The sequence below is a fragment of the Mobula birostris genome, chromosome 8 (genome assembly GCF_030028105.1).
Source record: "Mobula birostris isolate sMobBir1 chromosome 8, sMobBir1.hap1, whole genome shotgun sequence".
Lineage (NCBI taxonomy): Eukaryota > Metazoa > Chordata > Chondrichthyes > Myliobatiformes > Myliobatidae > Mobula > Mobula birostris.
Window position 1 is genome coordinate 44,385,051 of NC_092377.1, and position 27,899 is coordinate 44,412,949.

General features: G+C 39.0%; 1 protein-coding gene across 2 annotated transcripts in view; it reads right to left on the reverse strand.

Moving 5' to 3' along the window:
- The window catches only part of rrp15 (ribosomal RNA processing 15 homolog), a 36,953-nt gene extending 19,834 nt beyond the window's left edge, over window positions 1-17,119 (reverse strand). The window contains exons 1-4 of one of the 2 annotated variants that reach the window (XM_072265083.1): window positions 17,042-17,119; window positions 12,335-12,579; window positions 9,504-9,601; window positions 5,893-6,094 (exon numbers count right to left, since the gene is read on the reverse strand). In XM_072265083.1, coding sequence (XP_072121184.1) covers window positions 5,893-6,094; window positions 9,504-9,601; window positions 12,335-12,579; window positions 17,042-17,096 — 600 coding nt within the window. In that variant the 5' untranslated portion in view covers window positions 17,097-17,119. Of the gene's footprint in view, window positions 1-5,892; window positions 6,095-9,503; window positions 9,602-12,334; window positions 12,580-16,997 lie in introns of both variants that reach the window. The other variant, XM_072265084.1, reaches the window with a different exon arrangement.
- Window positions 17,120-27,899: the final 10,780 nt, after the last annotated feature.

Here is a 27,899-nt window from a genome sequence, read left to right on the forward strand (position 1 = left end):
TAATTATTGAGAATGAGAGTAGCACATGCTGGAATATTTAGGCACTTTTTATCCATTTATTGTCCATTAAACAAGCCATGAAAAGTGGAGACTGGTAATGAAGAACACAAGCACCTTTGTAACAAAGTGCTAATTGTTCCTACAAAGTCAACAGACCTTGGAACCCCGATGGGAACATATTGACGTTTTCAATCCATTCACTGGGATCTGGAATCTAACAGTTAAAATGATGAATAGATTGTTCTCACCTACCACTAAGGTTTCCCCATTGCATCCAACTGTGTAATAATTTTGGAAAGCATCAAGAGATTTAACATGACATTTAAATGTTGTTTTCTAAATTTGCTTTTGTATTATTTTGTTAGACACTTAACCAGATCCCAGTAAAAAAAAATAACAGCACCCTTAATATGACACACGCATCATTAATTAGAACAATCAGACAGCGAGATTGGAAATTTGATAGATGTGCATCAAATTGTAAATCTCCATATTTTGCTGATTGATACATGTTATTTTGCAAATCGCTTGAAAGGTACCAACATCTTATCCATCGTCTCTGTTACTTTTGAGAACTTATTCATTTCACTTTAATTGTGTATTAAATAAACCACAAAGAGTAAAGGCTACTAATGAACAACACTAGCATTCTCATAACAATGTGTTAATTGTTAATGCAATGTCAATAAACCTCTAATCCACCAAGGGAGTATGTTAAATAATTCTGTCTCACTTCTTTGGAACCGGAGTATACAGTCGGGGATAGGAGCTTATTTAGTAAGAAATAGAAGATGCTGATAATGGTAGAACGAATTGCAACAAAGAAAGGACAGAGAAAGGGATTAAATGGAGAGGTATTTCAAGAAACAAGCACATGCACAATAGTTCAAATATGCTCAATTCTTTTGTTCTATGATTTTACAATATAGTCAACTGCTTGATACTTTAAAATATAAAATCCAAATACAGAGGATTCTGTTTAATTAGGCCATCGATTAATCAGGCGACCATTTGGGACAACTCTTAAAGAGCAAAAATTAATCGAGAAAATAGCCATGTTTCCCTCTATGTATTTAGGACACGATGCTGCTTAACTGGGACAGGAGACTGTTGGCAAACAGTTTATAACTAGTGTCAGACATATGCACTTGTGTAACTGTTAGACACTACATGCTTAGAGTGAAGTTTTGAAACCAGTATCAGTTGTGTGTGCTTGTGTTCAAAAAGCAGTAACTTTTGTCAAGAAATAAGCTGCAAGCAATAAGCAGCAAGACAATTCAGAACTGTTTTGTTCACTGTGGTTTGAAGCATTTTGGGTTTGGGGATGCCAGAAACAACTAAGAGTGAAAGGAAACAATTTTACTACTTCAACAAGTTGGAACTATGAAGAATCTGAGGGTATTGACAATCATCCAATCATCTTAAATATTACAATGAAAATAAAGATCTTGGAACATAGTATGAAGACAGTCCATTATCTACACTAGGTGTTTACTCTGATTTTGTTTAGTTACAATCAAAATATTGATAATGTTCTAGTTTGTTCTATATTTCATTTAAATACACAATTCATTACTCAGTTAAACAGTAGTCTGTTTTTAATACCTTTTTAACGATCTCCATGAAGCTTTGGCTAATTAGCACAACAGCTTAATGAGCCAAAATGTACTGGTCCTGGTGAGTCCAAATTAACAGGAAATCACTGTATTTTCAATTTTCTGATCACCTGCCTTTGTCTTTTCCTCTTTACCTCTAGTTCCACCATCACCCAAAAATGCCACTTCAAAGATCCCATCCCACTTTCACTTCATCATACTTGACTCTATTTCAAGGACAAAGTTGAGCTTGTCATGCATACAAGTACATGCATGCATAGATGTAATGAAAAATATGCTTGCAGCAGCCTCACTTAATATCATATAAAAGTATTCACAAGAGAAAAATTATAATAGAACAAAATTGGAACAAATAAAACAGTCTAGTGCAGAGTATCACAGTGCTGTAGTGATTAGGGCTAAGCACAGTTAGTTTAAGAACTGAATGGTTGAAGGGAAGTCACTTCTTGAGCCTACTGATGTAGGACTTCAGGCTTCTGTAGATTTACACAGTCTCAGTTACTTCTGTTTCATTCTCAGTGATTTCTTGTCAGTCCCAATTTCACCAAGGTCCCAGATTTCCTACTACCCAAGTTAGACTACTAGCAGCTCATACCTCTAAAAGTTACCGTAAAAATGGAAAGTTACAAAAAGAGAGCACCATTGTGAATGACCCATTCCTGCCATATCTGACTCAATTATTTCTAATACTCAGTTTAGCAACAAAACAAATTGGCAGCCAAAATAATTGTAATTATTGCTCCACTCTTGCTCATGGCTTCCAAATTAGAAATATAGCCACCAAGTTCTCACATGGCAGAAGACCCCCACAGAAGTTGACTGTCCCATTGGAATAATGTGGAAAAGAATTGTAAAACCTCATTTTGCCATCAACAAACTTAGCCCAAGTCTATCTCAGGCTAATAATAATATTATTTTAAAAGATTTTATTGCATATGAGAAATTAAATGCTATTGATGGATTTAAAAGGGATGATGTGTATTTGCACAATGGGCATCAATGTGTTAAACTCAAATGTAATCTTTGGAAAAATTCCAGCTAACATCAAGAACAGTCACCTACACCCCTGCAGCAGTTGGAAAATCAATTCTGCTGGGTCTTCAAAATACTTGTTTGTATGTACAAGCTGTACATACATGGGCATTCATATTCTGGACAGGACCGATATTGCTTTTCCACTATCTTTTGTCTGTAGTATGCAGATGAGTTATAGAATCTTAACGAGTAGATGGAAATGTAGGAGAAGAAAGTAGGATATGATTGTTGTCACTGACTTGATGGGCCCATTTTCATGGTGTACTACTCTGAGCTAACATTGGGCTGGCTGGTGCACATTTTTGCAATCACTGGCAATAATTAGACCATTTTTCCAGTTGTCAAACCTCTCCTGTGAAGACAAAGAGTCCAAATGCTGCATTTTCACCCTTAGCTTTACTGGGCAACATATAGTGCTATACTAAATAAAAATGTTGTCTCTCAGCTCAAATTTGAATTCTAGGTTTCTAAAATATATTCTATTCCTGTTAGAAACATTGATTGCAAGCTTCAGCAATTCACATCACACTACAGCTCAAAAACATACAGTCTACCAGGCTTGACAAATTATAACTAAGTGCTCCTGGAACCTGCACAACTCAATGTTTGAGCAAACATGTTGCCTGAGGGAATAGGCAAGTTAACACAATAAGCTGCTTGAAAGCCTGAATCTAACTGGGTTGGAGTTGGAGGAAGTAACAGAATGAAGAAAGTATAAATTTTAAGCAACACCTGCTCAACCTTCTGTCTGATGCATTAGCAGAGAGATTATGCTGCAAGATCAGCGAGATGTATACAAGAACCACCTGTTAAAATAATTTTGGCCTTTGTTTTTATACAACTATGAATCCTTTATTTTCTGCTGAGTACCATCAGAAAAGTATTTTCTTGTGTTGTCCTGGCCATACTGTAGATCTAAGCTGATCACATATACCCAGAATCTGATTTTACAACAGAAAATCCACAATCAAAATGATCTCAGCAAGTCAGGACACACCTGTGGTAAGAGGAACAGAGCTAGCACTTCAGGTCAAAGATCCTTCGTCAGATCTGTTCTGAAATGTTTGTTCTTTTCACAGCTGTAGTCTGACCTGCTGAGCATTTCCTTCATTTTAGATTTCCGATATCTGCAGTTTTTTTGATCATGAAAATGATCTTTGCTTGGTAAATGCAGGAGAAGCACCACACACACACATCACCAAGGCATTCAAAATGTCAGGTTATAGCAAGTTTATTCAATCTGCTCAGTAAAACAGACTGCCACTGATGCTGCTCATTGTGGTCGAGACCAGAGAGAAACAAAATTCCTCAAGGTTCACAGCAGGGTCAAACAGGATAGTGGATTTACAATTTCTTCTAATGCTGTCATATGCCTAGAGCTCATCCATAGACAGCATGCATCAAAACCACTGAAAGACAGCTTTTGCCTGTCTGTGAGCCAAGGCAGGAGTCTGCCAGGCTGTCATCATGGAACGGCTCCGAAGCAACAATCCCAATCTGAGTAATACCTCCAACAGCACATGGAGAGACACTTTAACACATGTGAAAAATTTAGATTTAATTAGCAATATGAAATTGACACCCTCAGTATGCTACCACTCTCTCAACTAGTGTTGACAATGTGTTACTGCAGCCTCACACCCTTCAGCTCTGCAATCAATAGCATATGTCATTCAATGCACAAATCACACACTGCAACAGCTGCATGATTTCTGTCCAACTTAAGCCAGAGAGCATGCTACAACAGCAACTTGAAGGAGAACACAAAAAAATTAAACTCAAAGAAGCCTTTGCGACATCCCCTATAGCAGAAAGGACTGGGCAACAAATACAAGATATGACAAAAGGCTTAACAGCCACAAGTGCAGCTTCAGTTACATTTCACACACGTTCACTCCTCAGCCAAGGAACACTCCTTAATTTCTCAGCCAAGGATATCTGCAGTGGATAGATAAAGGCAGTGTTCAGCAGTCAGCCTAAAAGGTGTTCTCGCTACTGCGTCACAGCCTGCTATCTGTCCACACCTCTTCAAGTGCAAGCAAATACAAGTTATGAAAAGACTGGCATCAATAGATAATTGGAAAATAGCCACATATTACAGTTCCACAGCCATAGTCATAGAGTTGTATAGCCCAGTAAATCTAATCTAAACAGTGAACACCCATCAACATTAATCCTAGCTTCCAGCACCTGGCCCATAACCTTTTATGTCTAGACAATTTAAGTAGTTGGCGCAATACTTCTTAAATGCTGTCAACAGCTCTGCTACCACCACTCTATCAGGCAGTGTATTCTGGGAACTTGCCACTCTCAGCCTCCATGTTAAATATACAGTACTTAATGACTTGGCATCCACAGCCATTTGTGGCAATGAGTTCCATAAATTCGCCATCCTGTGGCTAAAGAAATTCCACATTTGTGTTCAAAAGGGTCGCCCTTCTATTCTGAGCCAGCGTCCACTGGTCCTAGAGTCACACACTATTGGAAACATCCTCTCCATATCTATCTAGGCCTTTCAATATTCAGTAGGTTTCAGTGAGATCTCTCCCAAATTCTTCTAAACTCCAGTGAGTAGAGCCCAGAGCCATCAAATGCTTCTCATACATTTAATTCTTTCATTCTCAGCATCATTCTCATGAACCTCCTCTGCACCGTCTCTAATACCAGCACATCCTTTCATAAATATGGGCAAACTGCTCACAAAACTCCAAATGCCTTATAAATCCACAGCATGACATCCTTGCTTTTATATTTTAATGCTTTCAAAATGAATGCCAACAATGCATTTGCATTCCTTACTCAACTACACACTTAGATATTTTTGAAAACATCTCTTATAATTGTTACAAGTTTATAATAGTGCTCAGAGATAAATAAAGCTTATATAGCTCATTTGCATAGTTACACCCTTTACTGAAGGTGTTTAAGATGCCTATTCCTACTTAAAACTGGAGTAAAACTAACATTAACTCTACCCATACTCCTCCTAGCTGTTAGGTGAACCAGCACGAGAGTACAGTTTCAACAAGGCAAGTATTTCTTCAATAACCACAGGAAATTGTTGTTACTTACCAATTAAAGATCACAGTACTCTAATTAGATTAAAGTCAATTGATTTCCCCATATTACAATGATTGCATAGATTCGTCATGAAAGAATTGATTATTTTTATAAAAAATGCTGCTCATTTCCACAAGAGTAAGTTAATTGCTAATTTGCAATATCATAAGAAAATTCCCACCTGTTTCTCACTATTAGGTGTCTTTTCTGCCGAGTCTTGCTGCGCAGCCTGTGATGATCCACGAAGCACACTGATAAAGTCTTTCTTTGAGACAGTTGACATCAATTTGGCACGTTTTCGTTCAGACCCACCCACTTCTTTAACCTTTTCATCCACAACAGTTTGATGCTTTCGCACAGCATTAAACAGCTGCACAACACCCCTGTAATTTACACAAATAGGTCAGTCATCTTCATCAATACAGATGGCAAATATTTGCCTAGTTTCTAGCCAATTGCTTTATCCTCAGTTGTACTGAAATACTGAAGTATTTAATTCTCTGCCTGTTCTAAGCTATAATTTGCGATAATTTCGTATTGATTTGCCAACTTGATAAGCTATAACCTTAACTGTGTTTTCCATTACTTTTAGCTGCCTTGGACAACAATACAAAAAAGTAGAAAAATATTTTCATGAAATGATTTTTAAAAAATCAGTCCAAATAGCAAAATCTGCAATGTAAATGAAATTCCAAATTGCTTTGCATAATATAACCATTTTCAAGCTAAATGTAAAATCCTTACCAATTTCACAAGGCTTTATATATGCCTTAAAAATCTACATTTGACTCAACTTCACAGCAATGTGCTTGAACCTCAAATACAATGTTGATCCTTGTTCAAACTACTGAAGGAAATGCAAGATTTCAATATCTATTAATTTAATCGTTGAATACAACTGTTAAGTGAGTTTCTACCATGCTAAATGAATTTCCACCACAAACAGATTCAAATAAATAGACTGCAGTGAAAAATTCTAAAGTGTAGCATTGGTATGCTGACCAAGTTGTCTACTTGTGTTAGTGCTAATTGCCTGGGTTAAACTTGCAACCTTCAAAGTATTTCCTATCCATATATCTGTCTTTTAAATGTTTGAATTGTACCCCTAAAAGCTTATTCCATATATCCACCACCCCGTGTGGAAAAAGTTGCCCCTCAGGCTTCCTTTAAATCTTTCTCTTATCATCTTAAACCTATGCCTCTGGTTTTAGACTTCTCTACTCTGAGAGAAGTAGAGAATTATTCACCTTTGGCTTTCTCAAAAAAGTGAATCAGAGTAATTCAAGTCCAGAATTTATTTTTTCCCTTATTTTTGAGAAGAAACAGTGAAATATCATCCAGAGCAGGTTACTCGTTTGTACTCCCTAGAAAGATCATTTAAGGGCTGAGACCCAAGAACATCAAAACCTAGACTTTCAGACTGAGCACAGAGCAGCAATGTGAGATATTTGTTGGCCAAGGATTAAGGCACTTCCTGATTAATTTGCTCATTAACACAATGGAGATTTACTTCTATCCTTTGAAATAAAAATTTGCTGAGGAAGGCATCAAAGTCTACTGAAAGACTGAAGATTTTTTCTGTATAATAGCATAACTGAATGCGCAAAACTTTGAACCTTCTCCACAGATCCTCAAAATTTATATCCTTAGACTTGTTTAAAGATCTGTTATTTCAACACAGAAACATAAACAGCAGGTGAAAGGAAGAACTTAATTCAGAACAACACTACTTCAAGTCCCTTCTAGTCATCAATTCTATTCCTCTTCATAGCAACTGTTTAAGTCAGAATCAGTCAATTCCTAGTTTTGATATATTTGATCCAACCAAAGCACTCTTGCTTAAACTGCTAAGACAGTTGTAACATTGCCCAACTTAGCCCGTCTTTGTTCATCTGTTGTCAAAATGTGACATGACTTTCCATCACTCCGACTGGTGTCCCTCTTATCCTTCATAAACTGGAGATCACCCAAAATTTCTCAACCACGTTGAATGAAGTCTTGTCAACCATCTCCCCACTGCTTGATGAAATGCATAAGTTTCCAATTAAGCAATATTTCAAATTTTCAAATTTGCATTTGTCTTCAAAACTTATAAGAACATAAGAAATAGGAGCAGGAGTAGGCCACCTGGCCCATTGAGCCTGCTCCACCATTCAATAAGATCATGGCTGATCTGGCCATGGACTCATCTCCACCTACCTGCCTTTTCCCCATAACCCTTAATTCCCCGACTATGCAAAAACCTATCCAACCTTGTCTTAAATATATTTACTGAAGAAGCTTCCATTGTTTCATTGGGCAGATAATTCCACAGATTCACCACTCTCTGGGAAAAGCAGTTCCTCCTCACTTCCCCTGAATCTTGAAGTTATATCCCCTAGTTCTAGTAAATCTTATTTCTCATCTACCTTATTGAGTAAAACTCAATCTTATTTCCTCCTTTCACCCGTCCTCCTATTACTGCACTCCTTCAAATATGCTCCTACAGATTTTCGACTCTAAGTGTTCCACCTTTGTTAGCTTATGCTTTCACCTGCTGAAGTTTTGGCCTCCAAAATCCCCCCTCTGAATATTTTCCCTCTCATTCTCCATTTAAAATGCTCCTTAAAACTTTTTTGCCAAGGTCTTGAACGTTTTACCTTATACTTCTATGTTTGATTGTGCTCATGTGAAATGCCTTAAAATATTTTAATTATGCTAAAGTAACATAAATAATTGTCCTTCAAAGTACAGGGAGCTGGAATGAGAATGTGTAGGTTTAAGCATCTGCCTCCAGACTGTGTAGCCAAAAAGAAAAAAATTGTTGATGGATGGGCAGAGTTTAGTTCACAGAACTGACCCTTGCTTTAATGAGAAAAAGCTATATTACATAATATAAATCAATAAAAAGATATTTCAAACAGGTCTTCTAAAACACATCACAATTTCAAAGTTCAAAGAACATTATCAAAGTATGTATACTTTATATAACCTTGTGGTTCGGCTCCTTACAGTCACAAAACAATGAAACCCAATAGAACCCATTCCCAATGCCGCCACCCAAAAGTGCAAAAAGAAAGTACAAACAATAAAAGTTAGCAAATAACATTTCAGAACTGAAATTCACAAAAGTGAATCCACAGCCAAGAAGACAGTCATCACTGCAGCCAATCCACAAGCCCATTAGTTGCAGGCCACAGCCTCCGTTCAGCACAGAGACAAGTAAACTCCGTGGAGCAGCAAGCTGAACAGTGGCCTGTTCCTTGCCTCCAGCTGTTTCACCCAAACCTTTTCAATCAGACCCACACTTAAATGGGCCAAATCTCAGGTCATCCTCGCTGTCGGACACAGGCCCTGCCACTTTGATATGCCCTTGGGCCTGGGTACTGACCTTTTCGATTCATCCCGCTGCTTACATCACTCAAACTTTGACTTATTCCCCCCACTCAGGCCTGGGCCCTGCTGCCTCACCATAACCACCCTGCACATTCGAGACTTCAGTTCACACCACCAAAATTCTAGGTCATACAGGCGGTTCAACAGCTCGACTCCGAAAGGGAAGTTACAGGCAGTGATCCTTTTCAAGTGTGATTAGTAAAGTAACTAATACTTGTTTTTACTGCCAGCAAGTCATTGCTGTGAATCATCAGTGCCATCTTAAATAAGAACGTATTAAGCATCCTGTTTCTCCTATCATAAGACACCAACTTATGTACGCATCTTCAAGTCCTTAGATAAAATTGTGAGTTTGCGATATATATCAGAAATTACCACTTTAGAGAATTACTTCAAGCCAAGCAAAGGAATACCTACTTAGTGGCTATCCTCTGCAAGTTTCTCTCAATCTCCCGGTCTCGAACTAGATCAGGTTTCACTCTGCACATCTGCTCCCGTTCTTTCCTTTCATCCAGCTGCCAAAAAAATTCATTTAAGAACATGCTGCATAATCTTAACTTCAAAGATTTTTAATGAATGAAATACTATATCAAATATTCTAGTTTCTAAATTGGATACTAATGACACTATCCAGCAAAACTAAACTTTCAGCCAAACAGTTACTACTTATTTGTAAATGTGGAAATTTGTTGAGCACCTGGCTGTTACTGGTATATTTCTGGACTAAATGAACGTTATTATCAGTTAGAGGTTTTCCCCTCATTCGATGTCTGCTTCATTTATCTCTGTATCAAGTCGAGCTCAGGATGGAAGTAGAGCAAATTCTAACAATATGCTTTTCTGCTAAATGTAAGGTTTCCTTATCCAACACCTGTCTTTTCAAGATCCATTTAATGAAATTGGAAATGCATGTGGTAGGCCCACTTCCATCAGGAAATGCAGCACAGACAGGCAAATGCATTTCAGATGGAGCGTGTGTAATCAAGGAAACAAAAACTTGACTCCTGTCAGATTCGATTCCAGAGGCTTGAAATGATACGTCAACTCATGCTCCTCAGCACAAGGACTTTCGAAAAACATCCTGTCAAATTCAAATTTCAGAGTTATTAAAGTGTTTGTAAATTTAATATAATTTACAAATAAGCACAATTAACACGAGATCTGGTCCAGAATTACTGGCAGCAATCCAATATTGGGAGTTCGGTGACAAACTCTTTGAAATTCACTCCCTGAATTTAATGACATTGTTGCCTCCAGATGTATTGCATGCTTCACTAATATGACCCTCCTAGTTGAAACAGTGGCCAAGACAAATGCTTGCAATTCGATGTTAGTCTACAGGAAACACTTTTTTCTGTTTACTGTTTTAAGTATGGCTCACTCATGTACACCAACAGTTCATATAATATCCTCTAAGATATTATCATAACATTTACAGGATGGTCCATTACCAAAAGGTCTCCTTCAATGATGTAATTTTTCTTAATTGTGATACCAGCACTGTTTCATTTCACTTCATGTGGAGTTAAGAATTTGACAGAATTCCCAGTGTCTACCACATTTTGACTGTAAACCCATTCTGTTTTACCCATGAGGAAAAATGAAAAGTTAGCAGATTCAACAATATAACCCTGATGATTTAGGGACCTGGAACAGCACACAAAACACTTAAAGAAATCAGCAGATCAGGTAGCATCTATGGAGGGAAATGGACAGTTGACATTTTGGGTCAAGACCCTTCATTAGGACTGGAAAGAAAGGGGGGAGGGAATAGATGGTAAATGAAGGTTGGGGAAGGGAATGAGCAAGATCTGGCAGGAGATAGGTGGATTCGGGGAGAGGGGTATGGAAATAAACTAGGTGATTGGTAGAAGTGACAACATGTTGAAGAAGATGGAATCTGACAGGAGAGGACAGTAGAAAATGGAATAAAGGAAAGGAGGTGGAGAGGAGAACTGGAGGACAGAATGTGTGGACAATGGGCAGATTGAGACAGCAGAAAGAGGAAGAGAAAGGGTGATAGGGCCTCTGGGATAAATGAAAAAAGTGGGAGTGGAGAAAACAGATGGGGGGTAGTTATCAAAGTTAGAAAAATCAATGTCCAATCCATCACGTTTGAGAATACTAAGGTAGAATACAAGGTGCCATTCCTCTAATCTGCATCTAATCTCATTTTAGCCATACAGGAAGCTGTGGTCAGACCTGTTGGTGTCGGAATTGGGAAGTAAAATGGCTAGCCACTGTGAGATCCTCGCTATTAAGGCCAACTGAGCAAAGGTGCACAACAAAGCAATTCCACAATCTATTCAGGTTTCAGCAATGTGGTGGGATGAAAGTTGATAACAAGGCTGATGAAATTAATAAGCTATGCATAGGTGCAGGAAACAGCTTTAATGCAGTTGTCAATGTAGCACAGAGAGGTGTAGGTTTGGAACATGGATTGCTCTACATAGACAATGAAAAAGCAGGTATAACTGGGGCCCGTACACACGCCCATGGTCTGGAGAAAATGGGTGGAGCCAAAAGCTGTTGTTGAGGGCAAGCACCAGTTCTGCCAAACTTAAGAGGGCGATGGTGAATGGGAACCGATTACAATGAAGACCTTCCAAATGAAGTCTACAGGAACTAGATGTAGACTTCATGGTGAAAACGAAGTGGCTGGGACCAGGGACTGAAAGTTGTTTGCAGCCCTTAAAGTTGTTTGAAGGACTCTATGAAGCCCTTATTTGTTTGGAAGTTATCTTAAAACACATTATGCATTATAAGCAGCTAATACTAATGATGCAGTGTTATTTGTTCAGAAAAGTCAACCAAATTTGCTAGTTATGAAAGCCAATTATCTTCTCAAATGACATGAGCTTGCGGAAAGCATTAGGCCCAATAAATCATGTTTTTAAAAACACTGGTCAATCCAACCACCTTCCCTTCTTCATTTCTCCTGACTGCAGAACACAAGTGAATTGTAAACTCTATGTCAGCTTCAATGGGACCCCTGACTAATATATTTATTACTTTCACCATATCTCATACTATACAGTACATGCATTTGCATCTATAAATGAGAAGCCCATTATTTTTAATCCTTTGGATGCCACTCTAATATGCCTCCTCAATTCAACATTGCAAGAGTAATGTAATGAATTAGAGCCAAGTAAAGAACAGAGTTGTGTATTCATTTTCCATGCAATTCCTTTGGACCTATGAAATAAAAGAAATAATTGCTTCAACTCAAAAGCTCAGTGCAATACCTTTTTCATCCTTTCTGACAGCTCTTGTTTCCTTTTCTCCTTCTCTTTCTTTTTCTCCTTATTTTTGGCAAGTATTATTGGCTTGTCACCAGGCAAGTTCTTATTTAGAATTCTGCTCATTGCATCTGCCCAGCCAGCATTGGGATTCAAAGCTGTTGATTCCTCTCCAGGTTCAGCCAATGGGTCACAATTTTTCTCATCTTCCTCTGAAGAGAAGTGGTCACTTGAAAGATCTCCATCGGAATCTAAAAGAAACAGGTAGGTTTCACTGAAAATAAAGGATGCTTTCCCATTCCAATTTTCATTTGATCCTGTGCTGACATCTAGTGTCAAAGTGAGATTCAGCATCTACTTGCAACAGCCAACAACCACAAACAAAATTCAAGCTCGTATGTATTAAAAGAATTGTCGAAGATACTAGTTCATTACAGAGGATGCTTGTATTTTCAAAGATAAATTCTTCTTGATATCAGGACAAAACAGGAAGACAGATGCATGTGAAGGTGAAACCTACCTCTATGTATTCCTCTTATGTTTGTCACCTGTTTTTAAACCTGATCGTGTTAAACAATTTCAAAGTTAAAACTTTTTAACAAGTGATCTACGGTGGCAATAATTAAAGGACACAGAAGTATGTCCAATGTTTTCCACTATTTGGTAATAAAAGTGGACCCAAAATTTCTGGCTCTTCCTCTTGGACAATGCTTTCTTGCATAAACCATCTTGTTAGCAAAACATTCCTCTCCATCCATATATCAGTTAGCCTTGATAGTTTTAAAACTTTGATCAACTATTAGTTACACAAGTTAAATGATATACAATACCAGTGTGTGTAATCAAACCCTTGGAATTTAGTGTCTAATTTTGAAAGTGCAAAGAGTAAAACAATAACACTGAACACAACTTTTGCAATCCCGAGATATTTTTCACTAGATTTTCAGAGACAATTCAAAGGTACTGCTCAATTGATTACTCGTCGTAATAAACATATTGGGAAGATTTAACAAAGATAAAGGTACGGATAAAAGAGCAGTCCAGAGGCACACAGCATTAGATTTGCATTCCTCCACAAAGCAGACTTTGATAAGATCCTGCATTGGCAGGGCAGGGCAGGGTAGTCAGCGTAGATACATAATTAGCTTGATGGTAAAAAGGTTGCTTTTTGGACTGGATGCCTTTGACTAGTGGAGTGCCATAGGAATTGGTGTTGTTTCTCATTAACATCGATGACACAAGTGACACTAAAATAGGCGGTATTGTCAACAGTGAAGGAGGCTAACAAAAATTCTAAGGAGACCTTATCAGTCTGGATAGTATGGCAAAATCCATTCAGTCCAGCTAAGTGTGAAGTGCTGCATTTTGGAAAGTCAAACTACGGCAGATTTTTCATACAGAACAGAAAAGTCCTGAGGAATATTGCCAAGCACAGGAACCTAGAACTACAAGTACTTCATTCTCTGAAAGTGACATCACAGGCAGAGACAGTGATACAAAAATCATTTGGCACACTGGCCTTGCCAGTCAGGGTATTGAGTAAAAGAGTTGGCAGATTATGTTGCAATTGTGTTAGAGGTTGGTGAGGCATTTCATAAAGTATTGTGTACAGTTTTGGTTACCCTGTTTTAGGAAGGGCACCATGAAGCTGGAATGAGTGCAGAGACTTACGAGAACGTCACCAGGACTCGAGGGCCTGTGCTTGGATCAGATAGGATTTTACTCATTGGAACGAAGAAGAGAAGGGGGTGGCCCTATTAGAGGTGTATAAAATGATAGGAAAAGCGGAGGTTGGTAGGTTCTCCAATGGCAAGGGTGAGAAGACGACAAGAGAATGGAATTGAGAGGGATAATAAAACAACCATGATGGAATGGTGCAGCAGACTCGATAGACTGAATGGCCTAATTCTGGCCCTGTGTCTTATGGCCTAGAAAATACAAAGACGCCACCTAGTCTTTTCTCAGGAAGAGGGAATTAAAAAAAACACTAGATGGTATGGGTTTAAGATGAGAGGTGAACGATTTGAAATGGACCTGAGGGGCAGCTTCTTCACATAAAGGACAGTATGAATATGGAACAAGCCACCAGTGGAAGTGGCTGAGGCAGGTACAACAATAACAATTTAAGACACTTGGACAGGTAAATGGATAGGAAAGGTTTAGAGAAACATGGGCCAAATGTGGAAAAGTGCAGCCCACTAAAACAGGTACCTTGATCTCCATGGAGGAGTTGAGCCAAAGAGCCCTTGCTCCCCTATTCTCTGACTAACTGAATCGTTTACATACAAACCCCAGAAACAGGCTATTTCAAATACTTACTCACTGTTTATTGTCAATAGGCAATAAACCTTTACCTACACACTGTAAGCTCCTGCATCAACAAGATCACAGAAGACAGGTAGCCACAGTAATCAACCCCCTGTCAGGATTTTTTTAAAGAAACAGAACTTCTGATGCTTGCTCCCTTTACATTTCTTGGTCAGGTGTCTTGCAAGGTTTTCTTTTGGACCTGCCCAACAATACAAAGGACACCAGAGAAAGCCATCAGAGCATAAAGTCAAAGCTTCTTTCAATCCCAAACAACTTTCTGCAGCCTTTTTATTGTGGGACAATGTGCCCTCATGAATGTTTTGTCACTGTAACCTGGGGGTTTTTCTTTTAGGCAAAATGACAGATCTGAAGCTATCACAATGATTATGATTACTTTCACTTATAAAGTATCCCATGGACATATGCCAAGAGATTCACAATCAGTTGAATTAAAACTGATATCAAACAAGAAATTTTCTGACAGGAGTTTTATAGCTGCAATAACAGATGGAAATTATATATTGTATGTGCAAGACAGAAAACTCCAGTGTGTAACAGAGATAACTGATAAATGGTGGATGGTAATAAAGCACAGAAGGTTTGTCTTAGGGAACTGAATATTCTACAGGACACAAGACACAATAAAGATAACATAGTTATGATGTGGAAAAGCATGAAAGCGTTTTTAGTTAAAGTCAAAAATTTTCTAAATGAATGTTTCTGGTTGAGCAGGTCAGTGTAAGGGAGGACTTAGACTGCATTGTTGGAGCAAGTGAAAAGCATGCATAAAGGTGTCAGCTGTTACTATTCTTCTTCTTCCGTTACACTTAAAAGGCAAGTTCTTCAAGAGCATGCGTGATAAACAGGAATAAATATAACCCACCTATATCAACCTAGGAGATCAAAGGAGCAGAAATTGTAGTCGAATCAGAGAAAATAGCTTTCACATTCCCGTTACTTAGCTAGTGGCACACAAGAGGGTGAGTGCTGGACAGGCAGTTATATAGGTACAGCCAGTTCCAGCCAATTTCACTTTGACTTTGTTTCACTTGCCCTCCTTCTTCTTTGATTTACAAGTTACCATTTGAAAAGGTATCTGGCATTCAACTGTATTTTTCAACTATAGAGGTACAGAACTGAGGAAAAGTTTATGTGTGGGTCCAATCAGGATTACATGGGCTATCAAAGACAAATTAGAAGATATTAAACTCTTGTCTTATACTTGTATAACAAGGAAGGATGCATGCAACCATACATTACACTTCCACTGATCATATTTTTCCACATATTGCCCAAAATATCGATGCAATCATGAAGAAGACACATCAACAGCTATACTTCAATAGAAGTTTTGAACAGATTTGGTATATTACCAAAGACTTTAGTAGATTTCTGCAGATATACCCTAGAGAGCATCACCACCTGTTGTTGAGGTTCCAATGCACAAGATCCCCACCATCAAGGATATTTTCAAAAGGAACTGCCTCACGGTTGGCATCAATCATTAAGCACCCTCACCACTCAGGACATGCCCACTTCTCAATACTACCATGAGGGAGGAGGTACAGGAGCTTGAAGATGCATACCCAATGTTTTAGGAACAGCTTCTTCCCCTCCACCATCAGATTTCTGAATGGTCCATGACACACGAACACTACCTCACTATTTCTCTCTTGCAGTATTTATTTTATTTTTTACTGTATAGCGTACAGCAATGTTTAATGTCTTGCTGTACTGCTGCTGCAAAACAACCAAATTTCACAATGCCTGTTAGTAGTAATAAACGGAATCTGATTCTGAATTTAAGAATGTAGTAGGGAGACTGAGGAACTCGTGAGAAAGTGTTGGTAAAAACGGAAAAGTAATAAACTCAATTTGAGCATTAAGCTGGATTTTGAATCACATGGATTGGATGGCAACAATGTTTAAAGAAATGAAAATGGAATCTAGTCGCACGTGTGGAAACTGACGAAGGGTAACAAGGCGTAACACACAAAATGTAGGGGATAGCGCGGATTCCATGCAGGCAAATCGGCAAAGCAGAAGAGAGATCAAAAGTGCCATCGCTTCGAATCCGGGAAACTCGGGAGAACATCAGTGTCCATTATAGACATGGGGGGGGGGGGGGGAGGAGACTGTCAACGTTACGAAAAGTAGAACATTAATGTAGAGAAAAGCCAGAATGAACCTTTAACAGGGGGTTGCTAAGCCTAAGTACAGAAAGAAAGCATGGTGAAAGGTTTTAAGTAAATGATCGGAGACATCTGAATTGAGAAAACGAGGCTTCAAAGATCAAATTAACCCCTAGCCCTCAAGCCGTTCCCTCCCTCCCTCGTTTTCCTTCCCTTTGTCCTCTCACCAAGATCCACGGTTACTCTCCCCACCAGTGCCCCGTCCATTTACCACTGAATTCCTCTCCGACTTTCACACGCGAAGCTGCCGTCACCTGCGCCGCCATCTTGACAGGAAACGGAGGGCGGCTTTAAAAGTTCCCCCGGCTAAAAGCTGGAATCGATGGTTCCGGGAGCATTAAGCAGCAGTAATTGACCTGTACTTTTACATTAGTAGAACTGCGTGCATTCACAATTTGCCAAAAAACGAACGTTTTCGCCCAGTTTTTGTGTCCACAGCAAACTTCATATTTGCGAGCAGGATTACTAATGAACATTGAAACGAATCTTTTTGTAAATGGCCCAATTAATTTTAACTGTTCTTCCTTGGGACAACAGTTTAGCATACGTAACTTGGTGGCTTTAGAAATTCAGGTGCAGGTGACCATCTTGTGTTTGTCAGATTGCTATAGTTCTGTCGGCTTATATTTGTGAGTGGAGCGGGATGGGGGCAATAAGGCCCCAAAGCGAAGTCATTCTCCTGCGGTTCCGTGCAGGTGTAAAGAAGGTGGGAGAGGAAGTCATTGCACTCACGTCCACTCTTCTTCCCCTATACTCTATGCAGCGTTCTCTCCCACGTATGTCCAGCAATTCCACTTCGATTCTTTTGTTCACATTAACCCACACCAAAGGGTACTTTACATTGGTAGACACAAGGTTGATCTTCAAAATAAAGGATTTATTAAAACCAGCTAAGAATTTAACCCAGTTTTGTTTCAAGCCACAAATTTAACATGATGTCATATTTTCTGTTTCCATGTACACTTTATTAAACATATATTAATTTTTAAATCATATACTATTTTAATAATAAATAAATAAAAAGTCTTAATTCTCCTCTTTGGGAATGATGCGTCAGGTGAAAATAAATCCGGTTTGAAAGGATAACTGTGGCACATCCCAGCGCGGGGGAATCATCAAACGTTGTACATGATAGGCCAATCCCAGGATCCACAGCGCGACTGAAAACCCTCTATTTGCAGACAGAGCTGCGGTTTCAATGTAGGACTTTTATCACCACAATGAATGCTGGGATGGAAAGCTCTCCATTGCGGCTTTAGTTTTCTCTGCGTCAACAATCCGCTCTGAAGAACAATCCTGAATTACGACAGAAACAAAATGTGACGATCGATTGAAATTGTTATAGTTTTGTGCATTTCAGAACAACTTATATTCAGTTCCCTGAAAACTAGCAAACGGGGAGTGGATGCAGACATTGGAAATATGAAGGAAAATCAGAAAATGCTGGAAGCATTCAGCAGGGCAGGCAACAACAGAGACAAGAGGAATGAGATTAACAGTTCAGATGGAAAACCTGCTACGTAGGAGACTACTACTTTGATTGATCTGGGTGCTGAGAAAAAACAGGACAACCTAACTTCTAAAAAAAAGCTTAATATGGTATCTTAAAAGACTGAATCAAATTATTGCCATTGTGGGTTAGGTCTTACTTCGTGCTGCAACACGTGTCTTTCTCCTTAACTGCGATCGTTGCAGTTTTGGAGTTTGAAGCGTGTTTTTTTTTCTGACACATGATATGACGTACAACCTTGTGTCTACCTATGGAATGCTATTTTAATAAGTTACCTCCCCGGCTTTGCTTTTATCTAAGCTGCCAACATTGTGAAATTTATAAATATTAGAAAATGAAGGCCATTGGCACATTATGTAAAAGATGAATATTATTGCCCAGAAATGTATTGATATTGAACTTCAGTAGTGCTATTGACTGGTGTACAAAAATGTAAGGAGACAACACAAAACCTGCTGTCATGCGTCATCAATACACCACTGATTCTAGGGTGTTATTCTAAGTCCGCAAGAAACGTGGAGATCAGGAGAGGGACGAGAGCAGAGCCTTGTCTAATATTGCTCCGTGCATTTTTGGCTGGAATATGCTGGCGCTAACGCAGAACTCAGTATCCAGAAAGCTGACAAAAGAAAACATAGCATAAGCAGCAATCAGTTAAGATTGTATTGCACAATGGGGCCTGACAATGGAAGGGCAAAGCAAATAGAGAGTAACTCTCCCAACTACAATTTGTTTACTTGAGACATAGACAAATTGTTCTGATTTCTAAAGGCACTTACTTTCTCCCTAGCCACACTATTAATATAGTTCTAGAATCTCTTGGTATTTTCCTTAACCTTACCCGTCAGATCCATCTCATACTCTCTCTTTTCCCTTCTGATTCCCCACTTAAGACTATTGCTAATTCACACTTTTAAGGTGAGAGGGAGGAAGTTTTTGATGCAAAGAGTGGTATGTGTCTGGAATAGATTACCAAGGCTACTAATGGAATCAGGCAATCTGGTACAATTTCAGAGGCTTTTAGATAGGCAGATGAATGTGAAAAGAATCAAGGGATATGGATGTGACATATGGAGGAGGTCATTTAATATAAGTTGGCATCAATATTGGCACAACATTGTGGGCTGAATGGCCTATCCAGTGCTGTACTGCTTTATGTTCTATGCTCTGTGTTCTATCATTTGCAAACATCTACTATAGACAGCTGGAGTGTGATTAAATATGTGTTTTCATACTTGTGAAAAGTGCAGAAAAGATAGTGATAGAATGGATACTGAATTACGTTTCATCAATCCTTTATAAAGCTAGGAGAAAGTTCAAAATACTTCTCTCAAATTTTCTTAATGTTATTACAATTTCAAGCTGAGTATTAATGTTTTGGGACTGTGATAATTAACCCCTGATAAACATTGACAATTTCATGTTTATCATGTTTGAGTCACACTAATAATATTTTTAATGTACTAAGGAGTTTAACATATTAAGGAAGCCAATTTGAGGTTCATTTGTTGTTCCAGGTGACAGAAGCCTCACATCATTAGTACTTTCAAATAAATCTCACATGTACCCCCTTGTCTAAACCCTTGACATTCTAAAGCTTTGTGCCCAGAATTAGTCTCTACAGCTCTTTGAACTAGACTTTGAAGTAAAACCAATAGATTTTGTTTTAGCCTAAAGTTCACAAAGCAACTTTAAAAAAAGGAAACGGAATCTGTCTTTTGCATAATTCATTTAGGGGATTCAAATCAAGCGACAAATTTGGAAGATGTGCAGGATTTAGTTCCTGATGATGCAGTTGAAATATCACCAACCAATTCCTGTAGTGTTCCAGCATTCAATGTTTATAAAAAAACAGATCAATAGCATCAAATTCACTACCTGAGCAGAATGATCTTTCCTAGAAAACTATTGAATTTGAATGATCTCTTTCTCTACTAGCAGGGAGGACTACTGTTATCATTAAATATACTTTTTCAACATACAGAAACTATGAATAGACTTTTCTTGGACTTCTGGATGGTTACAGGCATCTATTATAACCAATGTTTCGATGACAAGCTCTGCCAATCTTCATCAGGGATGAAGCCCATGAAGAGTTTATTCATCATATATGCTGGGAAAGCACCAGATCCTTTTTCATACAGGAACTATGGCAATAACATAAAGCCATATAGTATTTCATTCTTATCCAAAAGTATTTAAAATTTATATCGCTTTGGAGTCAATGGGGTCTTTCAAAGTTGTGTAGAAGCAAATGTAGCTCATTATGTTAGACCTTATTGGAGTGAGGTATTTAGTGAGAAACTTTGAAATGGTACTAACATGAACTGAAATGCCCAATGGTCAATCTTAGTTCAGATAATCATAACAAAGTAATGCTTTTATCACTTTATGGGAGGTAAAACTGAGAATAAGAGCTTGGGAAATGTTCTATGAGAAATAAAAACTTGTTCCCAGAGATTCTTAATTTTGTCTAAAGGAACATTCCTTGTCTCCAGTAACATACCATAAATATTAGATATTGAACCATAATAAAAAGGTGTCAAATGAAAAATTACGTCTATTAAGTCCTTATCTGAGCTTATAGGAGATGTGCATAATTGAGATCTTAGAAAGACTCTAATATGTAGATATCTAAAAAAGTGAGTTTTGGGTAGGCTATATTTAGCTGACAATTGCTCAAATGAAAAAAGATTTCCTCCAACAAACAGATCCCAAAAACATTTAATACCCAACCTATCCCATTCTTTAAAAACTAAATTAGTCATGGAGGGTTTAAAAAAATTAGAATACTGTAAATGGGACTAGAAAGGGAAAATCTCAATAAACCAAAATGTTTTCTAAATTGTATCCAGATCCTCAGAGTATGTTTAACTATTAAATTATCAGTTAGTTTACATATAAATAAAGGAAATGAGTATCCAAGAAGAGAAATAATAGAAAATTTATTAACAATGGGAACAAGACTTACAGACATCAATATCTGAGGAAACTTGGAATGAAATTTTTAAACTGGTTAATATACCATCGCTATGTGCTTGCCATTCCTTCATACAATTTAAGGTGGTACATAGAGTCCATATGACTAAAGGTAAGCTATCTCGTTTTTATTCGGATATATCTCCCTACTGTGACAGATGCAATAATGGAGAAGCTTCATTAATTCATATGTTTTGGACTTGTCCATGTCTTGAAAAATACTGGAAGTTTTTAAAACTTTTTCTTTACTTTTCAAAGTCAATTTTAAGCCTAATCCTCTGACGGCCCGATTCAGTATTGTTGCAGGACAAGATATCAAGTTGAAGACATCAGATTTACATATTTTGGCCTTTGGCTCTCTTATAGCTAGGAGGGTGCTTTTGTTTAAATGGAAAGATGTTTCTCCTCCTACTCATGCTCAATGGTTATGAGACGTTATGTCATGCTTAGATTTAAAGAAGATTCATTGTTCAATTTCTGAATCTCATCAAGACTCTCAAACATTTTGGGGACCCTTTCTGAATTATGTTCAAAACTTTCAAAACCCTCAATTCATTTTTTAAATTTAGATGTTGGCTATTATTAATTTTTATTATACAAGTAAGTATTTTACCTTTTTTTCTCCTTAATAAACAGCTTCGTTCTTGGTAGGGGTTAGACTCTTTTTATTGTAATAAATTAGTATACTTCAATATAACTTTGACTAACCTACATGAATACGGGGTAATGAGATTGTTATTATGAATAGATATAATGTAATTGGTAGTTGTTTTTTTTTGACTTTTACATATACTTTATTGTACTCTGTATTCTTCTATGTAGAAACTAATAAAAATATTGAAAGAGAAATAAAAACAAAAAAACATTTGGAATGTAATTTGATATACTGCAGTCTGAACCCCTTAAGCTATAAATTAAAGCAATATATTTGTAGATGTACAATTTTGTGCTTGGATGATATGCAACATAAAGGTTTGATCAAACTTTACCTTTCCATTTTCCATAATCAGTACTTTATAGGGTCCATTTCAGCTGTTAAGAAAAGATCAGAATATTAGCATGCAAATTCTCCTGGGAACATTAAAATATAAATTTAAATTTCTATTTTATAGGCACTTACCTGGGAGCTAAGAATGTGTTACGTAATAAGCACCATCTAGTTTCACTTTTTGCAGTTGGTATTCTGATATAAACCATTAATCTGATATAACAGTGAAATGGTTTGCTGTTCAAGATTCTGAATGCCTTGTTCAGGGTTAGCCCAGCAACTGGTCCACACAGCTATAGTATGAGGCACATATAGGAGCCCATATAGAGTGAGATGCTGCTATGGTGATTTTACATTCTTATTCATGAAAAAAATGTTTCTTATGAGTCATGAGATAAGAGATTTTCAAATGGACCATGGAAACATTTAGAGTTCTTACAACTGATTTCATGCTGCCAAAAAATGATGTTATTATTTCAATGGATAAAATGAACCAATCATATTTAGTTTATTCTATATTCAAAATAACTCCTTTAACAACTACTTGTCATGGTCCAGTCCATGAAGTCCGTATTCCGGTTCACGGTCCGGTCCATTGACCCTTGCTCCGGGTTTTCCTGTTTACCCTGTTTCTGTTCTTGTTTAGCTCTAATTGAGGCAGCTGATGCTCATTGGGGCTGGCTGCATAAATACCTCCAGAGACCAGGGCGTGGTTGCTGGATTGTTCTTGTCCTTACTCCTTGTATCCCTTCCTCTGCCTTCTTTTTCCTTGCCTGAAGCCCTGCCTTGTCTTGCTAGTAACTCTCGCCTCTCTTGAAGTTCTCATCTCACCTTGCATTGCCTGAAGCCTTGCCTTGTCTTGCTGTTAACTCTCTCCTCGTCTCGCCTGCAGTCTTGTCCTGGAGCCACCCTGGATCTAGCTCCCTTCCTGTCCCTTGCCTCCGTCGGGTAAGCCAGGCCGTCTCGCCGTTACCTGCGGTTGGTTCTGTCCCTTCCTGTCCCATGCCTCCATTGGGTGGTGAACTGTGCTCTGCCCAGGAGTACCGCGCCCTGCCCAGGAGTACTGCGCCCTGCCCAGGTGATCCGTGCCCTGCCCAGGAGTACAGTGCCCTGCCCCAGAGGAGCCTGCCTAGCCTCAAGCCTGAAGACTCCAGCCTCCTGCCTAGCCTCAAGCCTGAAGACTGCAGCCTCCTGCCTAGCCTCAAGCCTGAAGACTGCAGCCTCCTGCCTAGCCTCAAGCCTGAAGACTGCAGCCTCCTGCCTAGCCTCAAGCCTGAAGACTGCAGCCTCCTGCCTAGCCTCAAGCCTGAAGACTGCAGCCTCCTGCCTAGCCTCAAGCCTGAAGAATGCAGCCTCCTGCCTAGCCTCAAGCCTGAAGACTGCAGCCTCCTGCCTAGCCTCAAGCCTGAAGACTCCAGCCTCGCCTCAAGTCTCCTGCCTCCAGCCCCCAGCCTCACCTCGTTTCTGGCCTCTCTAGCCTCCTGCCAAGTCTCGCCTCAAGTCTCTAGCCTCCTGCCAAGCCTTGCCTCGAGTCTCTAGCCTCCTGCTAAGCCTCACCTCTAGCCTCCTGCCTCCTGCAAAGCCTCGCCTCTAGCCTCAAGCCTGAAGACTCCAGCCTCGTCCTGCCTACCTGCCAAGCCTCGTCTTTGCCTAGTTCTGGGGTCCGAGACAGAGGCAAGACCCAGGTACTGGGTCCTTGTCCAGTCTCCGGCTCAGAGTCCATCCTGCCTCCAGCCAAGCCTCGCCTCTAGCCTCAAGCCTCAAGCCTCAAACCTGAAGACTCCAGCCTCCTGCCTCCTGCCAAGCCTCGCCTCTAGCCTCAAGCCTGAAGACTCCAGCCTCATCCTGCCTGCCAAGCTTCATCCTTGCCTGGTTCTGGGGTTCGAGCCAGAGGCAGGACCCAGGTACTGGGTCCTTGTCCAGTCTCTGGCTCAGAGTCCAAGCCCAGGCTCCTAGCTCTCTTGTCCAGTCCTGTTCCAGGTTCCTGGTTTTCGTGTCCATGTCCTTGCCCTCAGCCTGTATCCTAGCCCTGTCCCTAGTATGTCAGTGTCTGTGTCTTGCACTTGGGTCCATTCCCAGCCACCACCTTATGATACTACTAGGTTATTTTAAGTTTACTTAAGCAGCAGAAGCAGTCTTCACTTGAGACAAAAAGTAACAAGTCAAGAAGTTTAAATCAAGTCTCTTTACTTTCCAGGTTAAGAGCATTAACATATAATTTGAAAAGTAGTGGACACAATGCTTAGACCTGTGGACACCACTAGCCACCTTCAGCCAACCAGAAAATTCCCCATTAGCTCATTTTTTCTGCCAGTCAGTCAATCTTCTGTCCATGCTAATATCTTTCCTGTAATACCATGGGCTTCTGTCTTTTTAACAGCTCCATGTGTGGCACCTAGTCAAAGGCCTTGAGAAAAATCTAAGTACACAACATCCACTGGCTCTCCTTTGTCTATCCTGCCTGTTACTTCCTCGAAAAATTTTTTGGTTGTCTGTCAGAAACTAGTGGTGTTCTGCAGGCACTGGTGTTCAAACCGCTACTTTTCATGTTATATGTTAATGATCTGGATGACAGAATTGTTGATTTATGCTAAGTTTGCAGATACAGATAGATGAAGCAGCAGGTAGAATGAGGGAAGCAGAATGTCTGAAGAAGGACTTGGACATATTAGGAGAACGAACAAAGAAGTGGCAGATGGAATTCAGGATATGGAAGTGTGTGGTCATGCACTTTAGTAGAAGGAATAAAGGCACAGACTATTTTCTAAATAGGGAGTGAATTCAGAAATCAGAGGTGCAAAGGGATTTGGGAGTGCTCCTGCAGGATTCCCTAAATGTTAGCTTGCATGTGGAGTCAATAATGAGGCAGGCAAAAGCATTGTTAGCATTCATTTCAAGAGTTCTAGAATATAGCACCAAGGACATAGTGCTGTGGCTTGCATGGCATTAGGCAGATCACATTTAGAGTATTGTGTGCAGTTTTGGGCCTCATATCTAAGAAAGGATGTGCTGACATTGGAGAGGCTCCAGAGGAGATTCACATGAATGAATCCAAGAATGAAAGGGTTAACATTCAAGAAGATTTTGACCCTACACTTGTTGGCATTAAGAAGAATGAGGGAGGGGGACCTCATTCAAACCTACCAAATATCAAAAGGCCTATAATAGCGTCGATGAGAAGAGGATGTTTCCTATTGTGAGAGAATATAGGATCTCAGAATAAAAGAATCTTTAGAACAGAGATGAGGAAGAATTTTTTTTAGTCAGAAGGTGATGAATCTATGGAATACTTTGCTATTGATGGATGTAGAGGCTAAGTCATTGTTGGATTCTGATGCTTTTGATCCAATGTTCTTTCGGAAGTCAAGAAAGTGGCACAAAATATGTTACTTTATGATCATTTTATTCACCGCTAATAGAACAAATAGAATTGGAAATATAGAGTTACAAAAGTTCTGACTGGGGTCTGCAAGTGAGGAAATTGAGGATCCAATTCAAAAGGAGTTATTGAGGCCAAGTTCTTGAAGCTTATTGATTAGCTTTGAGGGGATAATAGTATTGTCTACTGAGTGAGCTGTCGTTGATAAAGAGCATTCTGATGTATACATCTTTGCTGTTCAGATGTTCCAGGGTTGAGTAAAGAGTCAATAAAATGGCATCTGTTGTGGACCTGTTGTTCTGGCAAATTGGAATGGATCCAAGTCACTTCTCAGGCTGGACTTGATATGTTTCATCACCAACTTCTCAAAACACTTCATCATGAGGGTTGTAAGTGCTACTGGATGATAGTCATTGAGGCAGGTTACCACATTCTTCATAGGCACCGGTACAATTGAAGCCTGCTTGAAGCAATTCAGTACCTCAGCAAGAGGTTATAGAACTCTAAGTGCTCCAGCCAGTCTTTAGTACTCAGCTAGGTACACCATCTTGGCTGGATGCTTCCCGTAGGCTCACCCGCTTGGAAGATCTTCACATGTCGACCTCAGAGATTGAAATCATGGCATCACAGGGGGCTGTGTATATACATACTGTGACCACTAGGAAACATATGAAACAGTTATGTGTATATAGGTAATTACATAAAATACAAGCAGGCATAAATTTGTTAAACTGCATAGAAAGTAACAATTATACAGCCCAATCTAACATTCCCCCTTTGATTCTAAATCACACATTTAGAATCATTACATCTGAAAATTAAGAGACAGAGAAAACTGGTAGTATCTTAGTTAAGTATGAAATAATCAAAAAGCTACCTTAGTTATAGAAATATTGACAGGTGTACATGTAGGATTATGTGACTGTTAGATAGATTAGTAGGCACACTTATGTGAGTTTAAACTAATCTGTTAATGTTCATCCTAATACAAGTAATAATGATGTAAATTATGATAAAATATATTAGGACAAATATTAGTACTCATTGTTTGTAGGGATAATTGACAAAAATATAGCAACAAATAATATTGGAATAAACTTCATAATGTTCAGTAGCTGTTGACTCTGCTGGAAGTCTTCTGGCTGGTTGATGATTTGTTCACTGTAGCCCAGCAACATAGGCATGGGTCAAAGATTACTAGCACAATCATCACTGTATTTGTCATCCTTGTTGGATACCACTTTAGCTTGCTTGCAGTGGCTGGTGTTTATCCACTTACTTTTACCTTCTACTTTCACTGCTGGGTTAGTAATTAACTCGGTAAGGACCTACCTATCAAGCTCTCAATGGTTCTTATGCAGTTTCTTAATCAGGGACTCACTCACCAGGAATCAGGGTGTATCCTCCTTCTGTTGGATCACTCCCAGTGGCAGAAACCTACTGAGAAGCAGACTCGACAGCTCGGGTTAATTTCACACAATTGTAATCTCAACTGTTGGTTACACTGTGTTTATCAGCTGCTCTGAGATTGAGAACACCCGTCAGTGACATCCTGTTCCTATCTCAAATGGACTTAAATTTAATTTTCTCATTTGGGGTTGCTCTAATGCTATGCAACACCATAGGAAAAGCATAAGCATGGTACACCTTCCTCATGACACCTAGTCAGTTGTTGTTTGATGGTTCCAGTCATTCACTTGACTTGTCCCAATGACCCTGGGTGATGTAGACAATGGAAAAAGAATTCAATGTTCATCAGTCAACATAATTCTTGACAATCATTCTTAGTGAAATGTGCTCCTTGGTCAGAGTTGATACGACATGGCAATCCCCATCTAGGAATATAGTCCTTGATCAGAGTTTTTGCTCTGTATTGTCAGTGGTTTTGCTGGAATAGCTTTCACCCATCTTGAAAATGTGTCCACTATTACTAGTTAATCTGAGTATCCTTAACACTTTGGCAAAGTAATGTAGTTCACTTGTAAGTGTAAGGTGGGACAGGAGCATTTACTTGTGGTAGCCTTTTTGCTGCTTCAGGATTCATGTTTTGGCATGTCATGCATCCTCAAATATTTGTTGAGCTAATGTATTGAACTTTGGATTCCAACAACATTGGGAGAATCTGTTGGTCATCTTTTCCACTCCAAAGTGTCCTAGTGAGTATATCTGCTGTGCTAGATAAGGGATCAATGTAGTTGAAGCTGCTAGTCTAT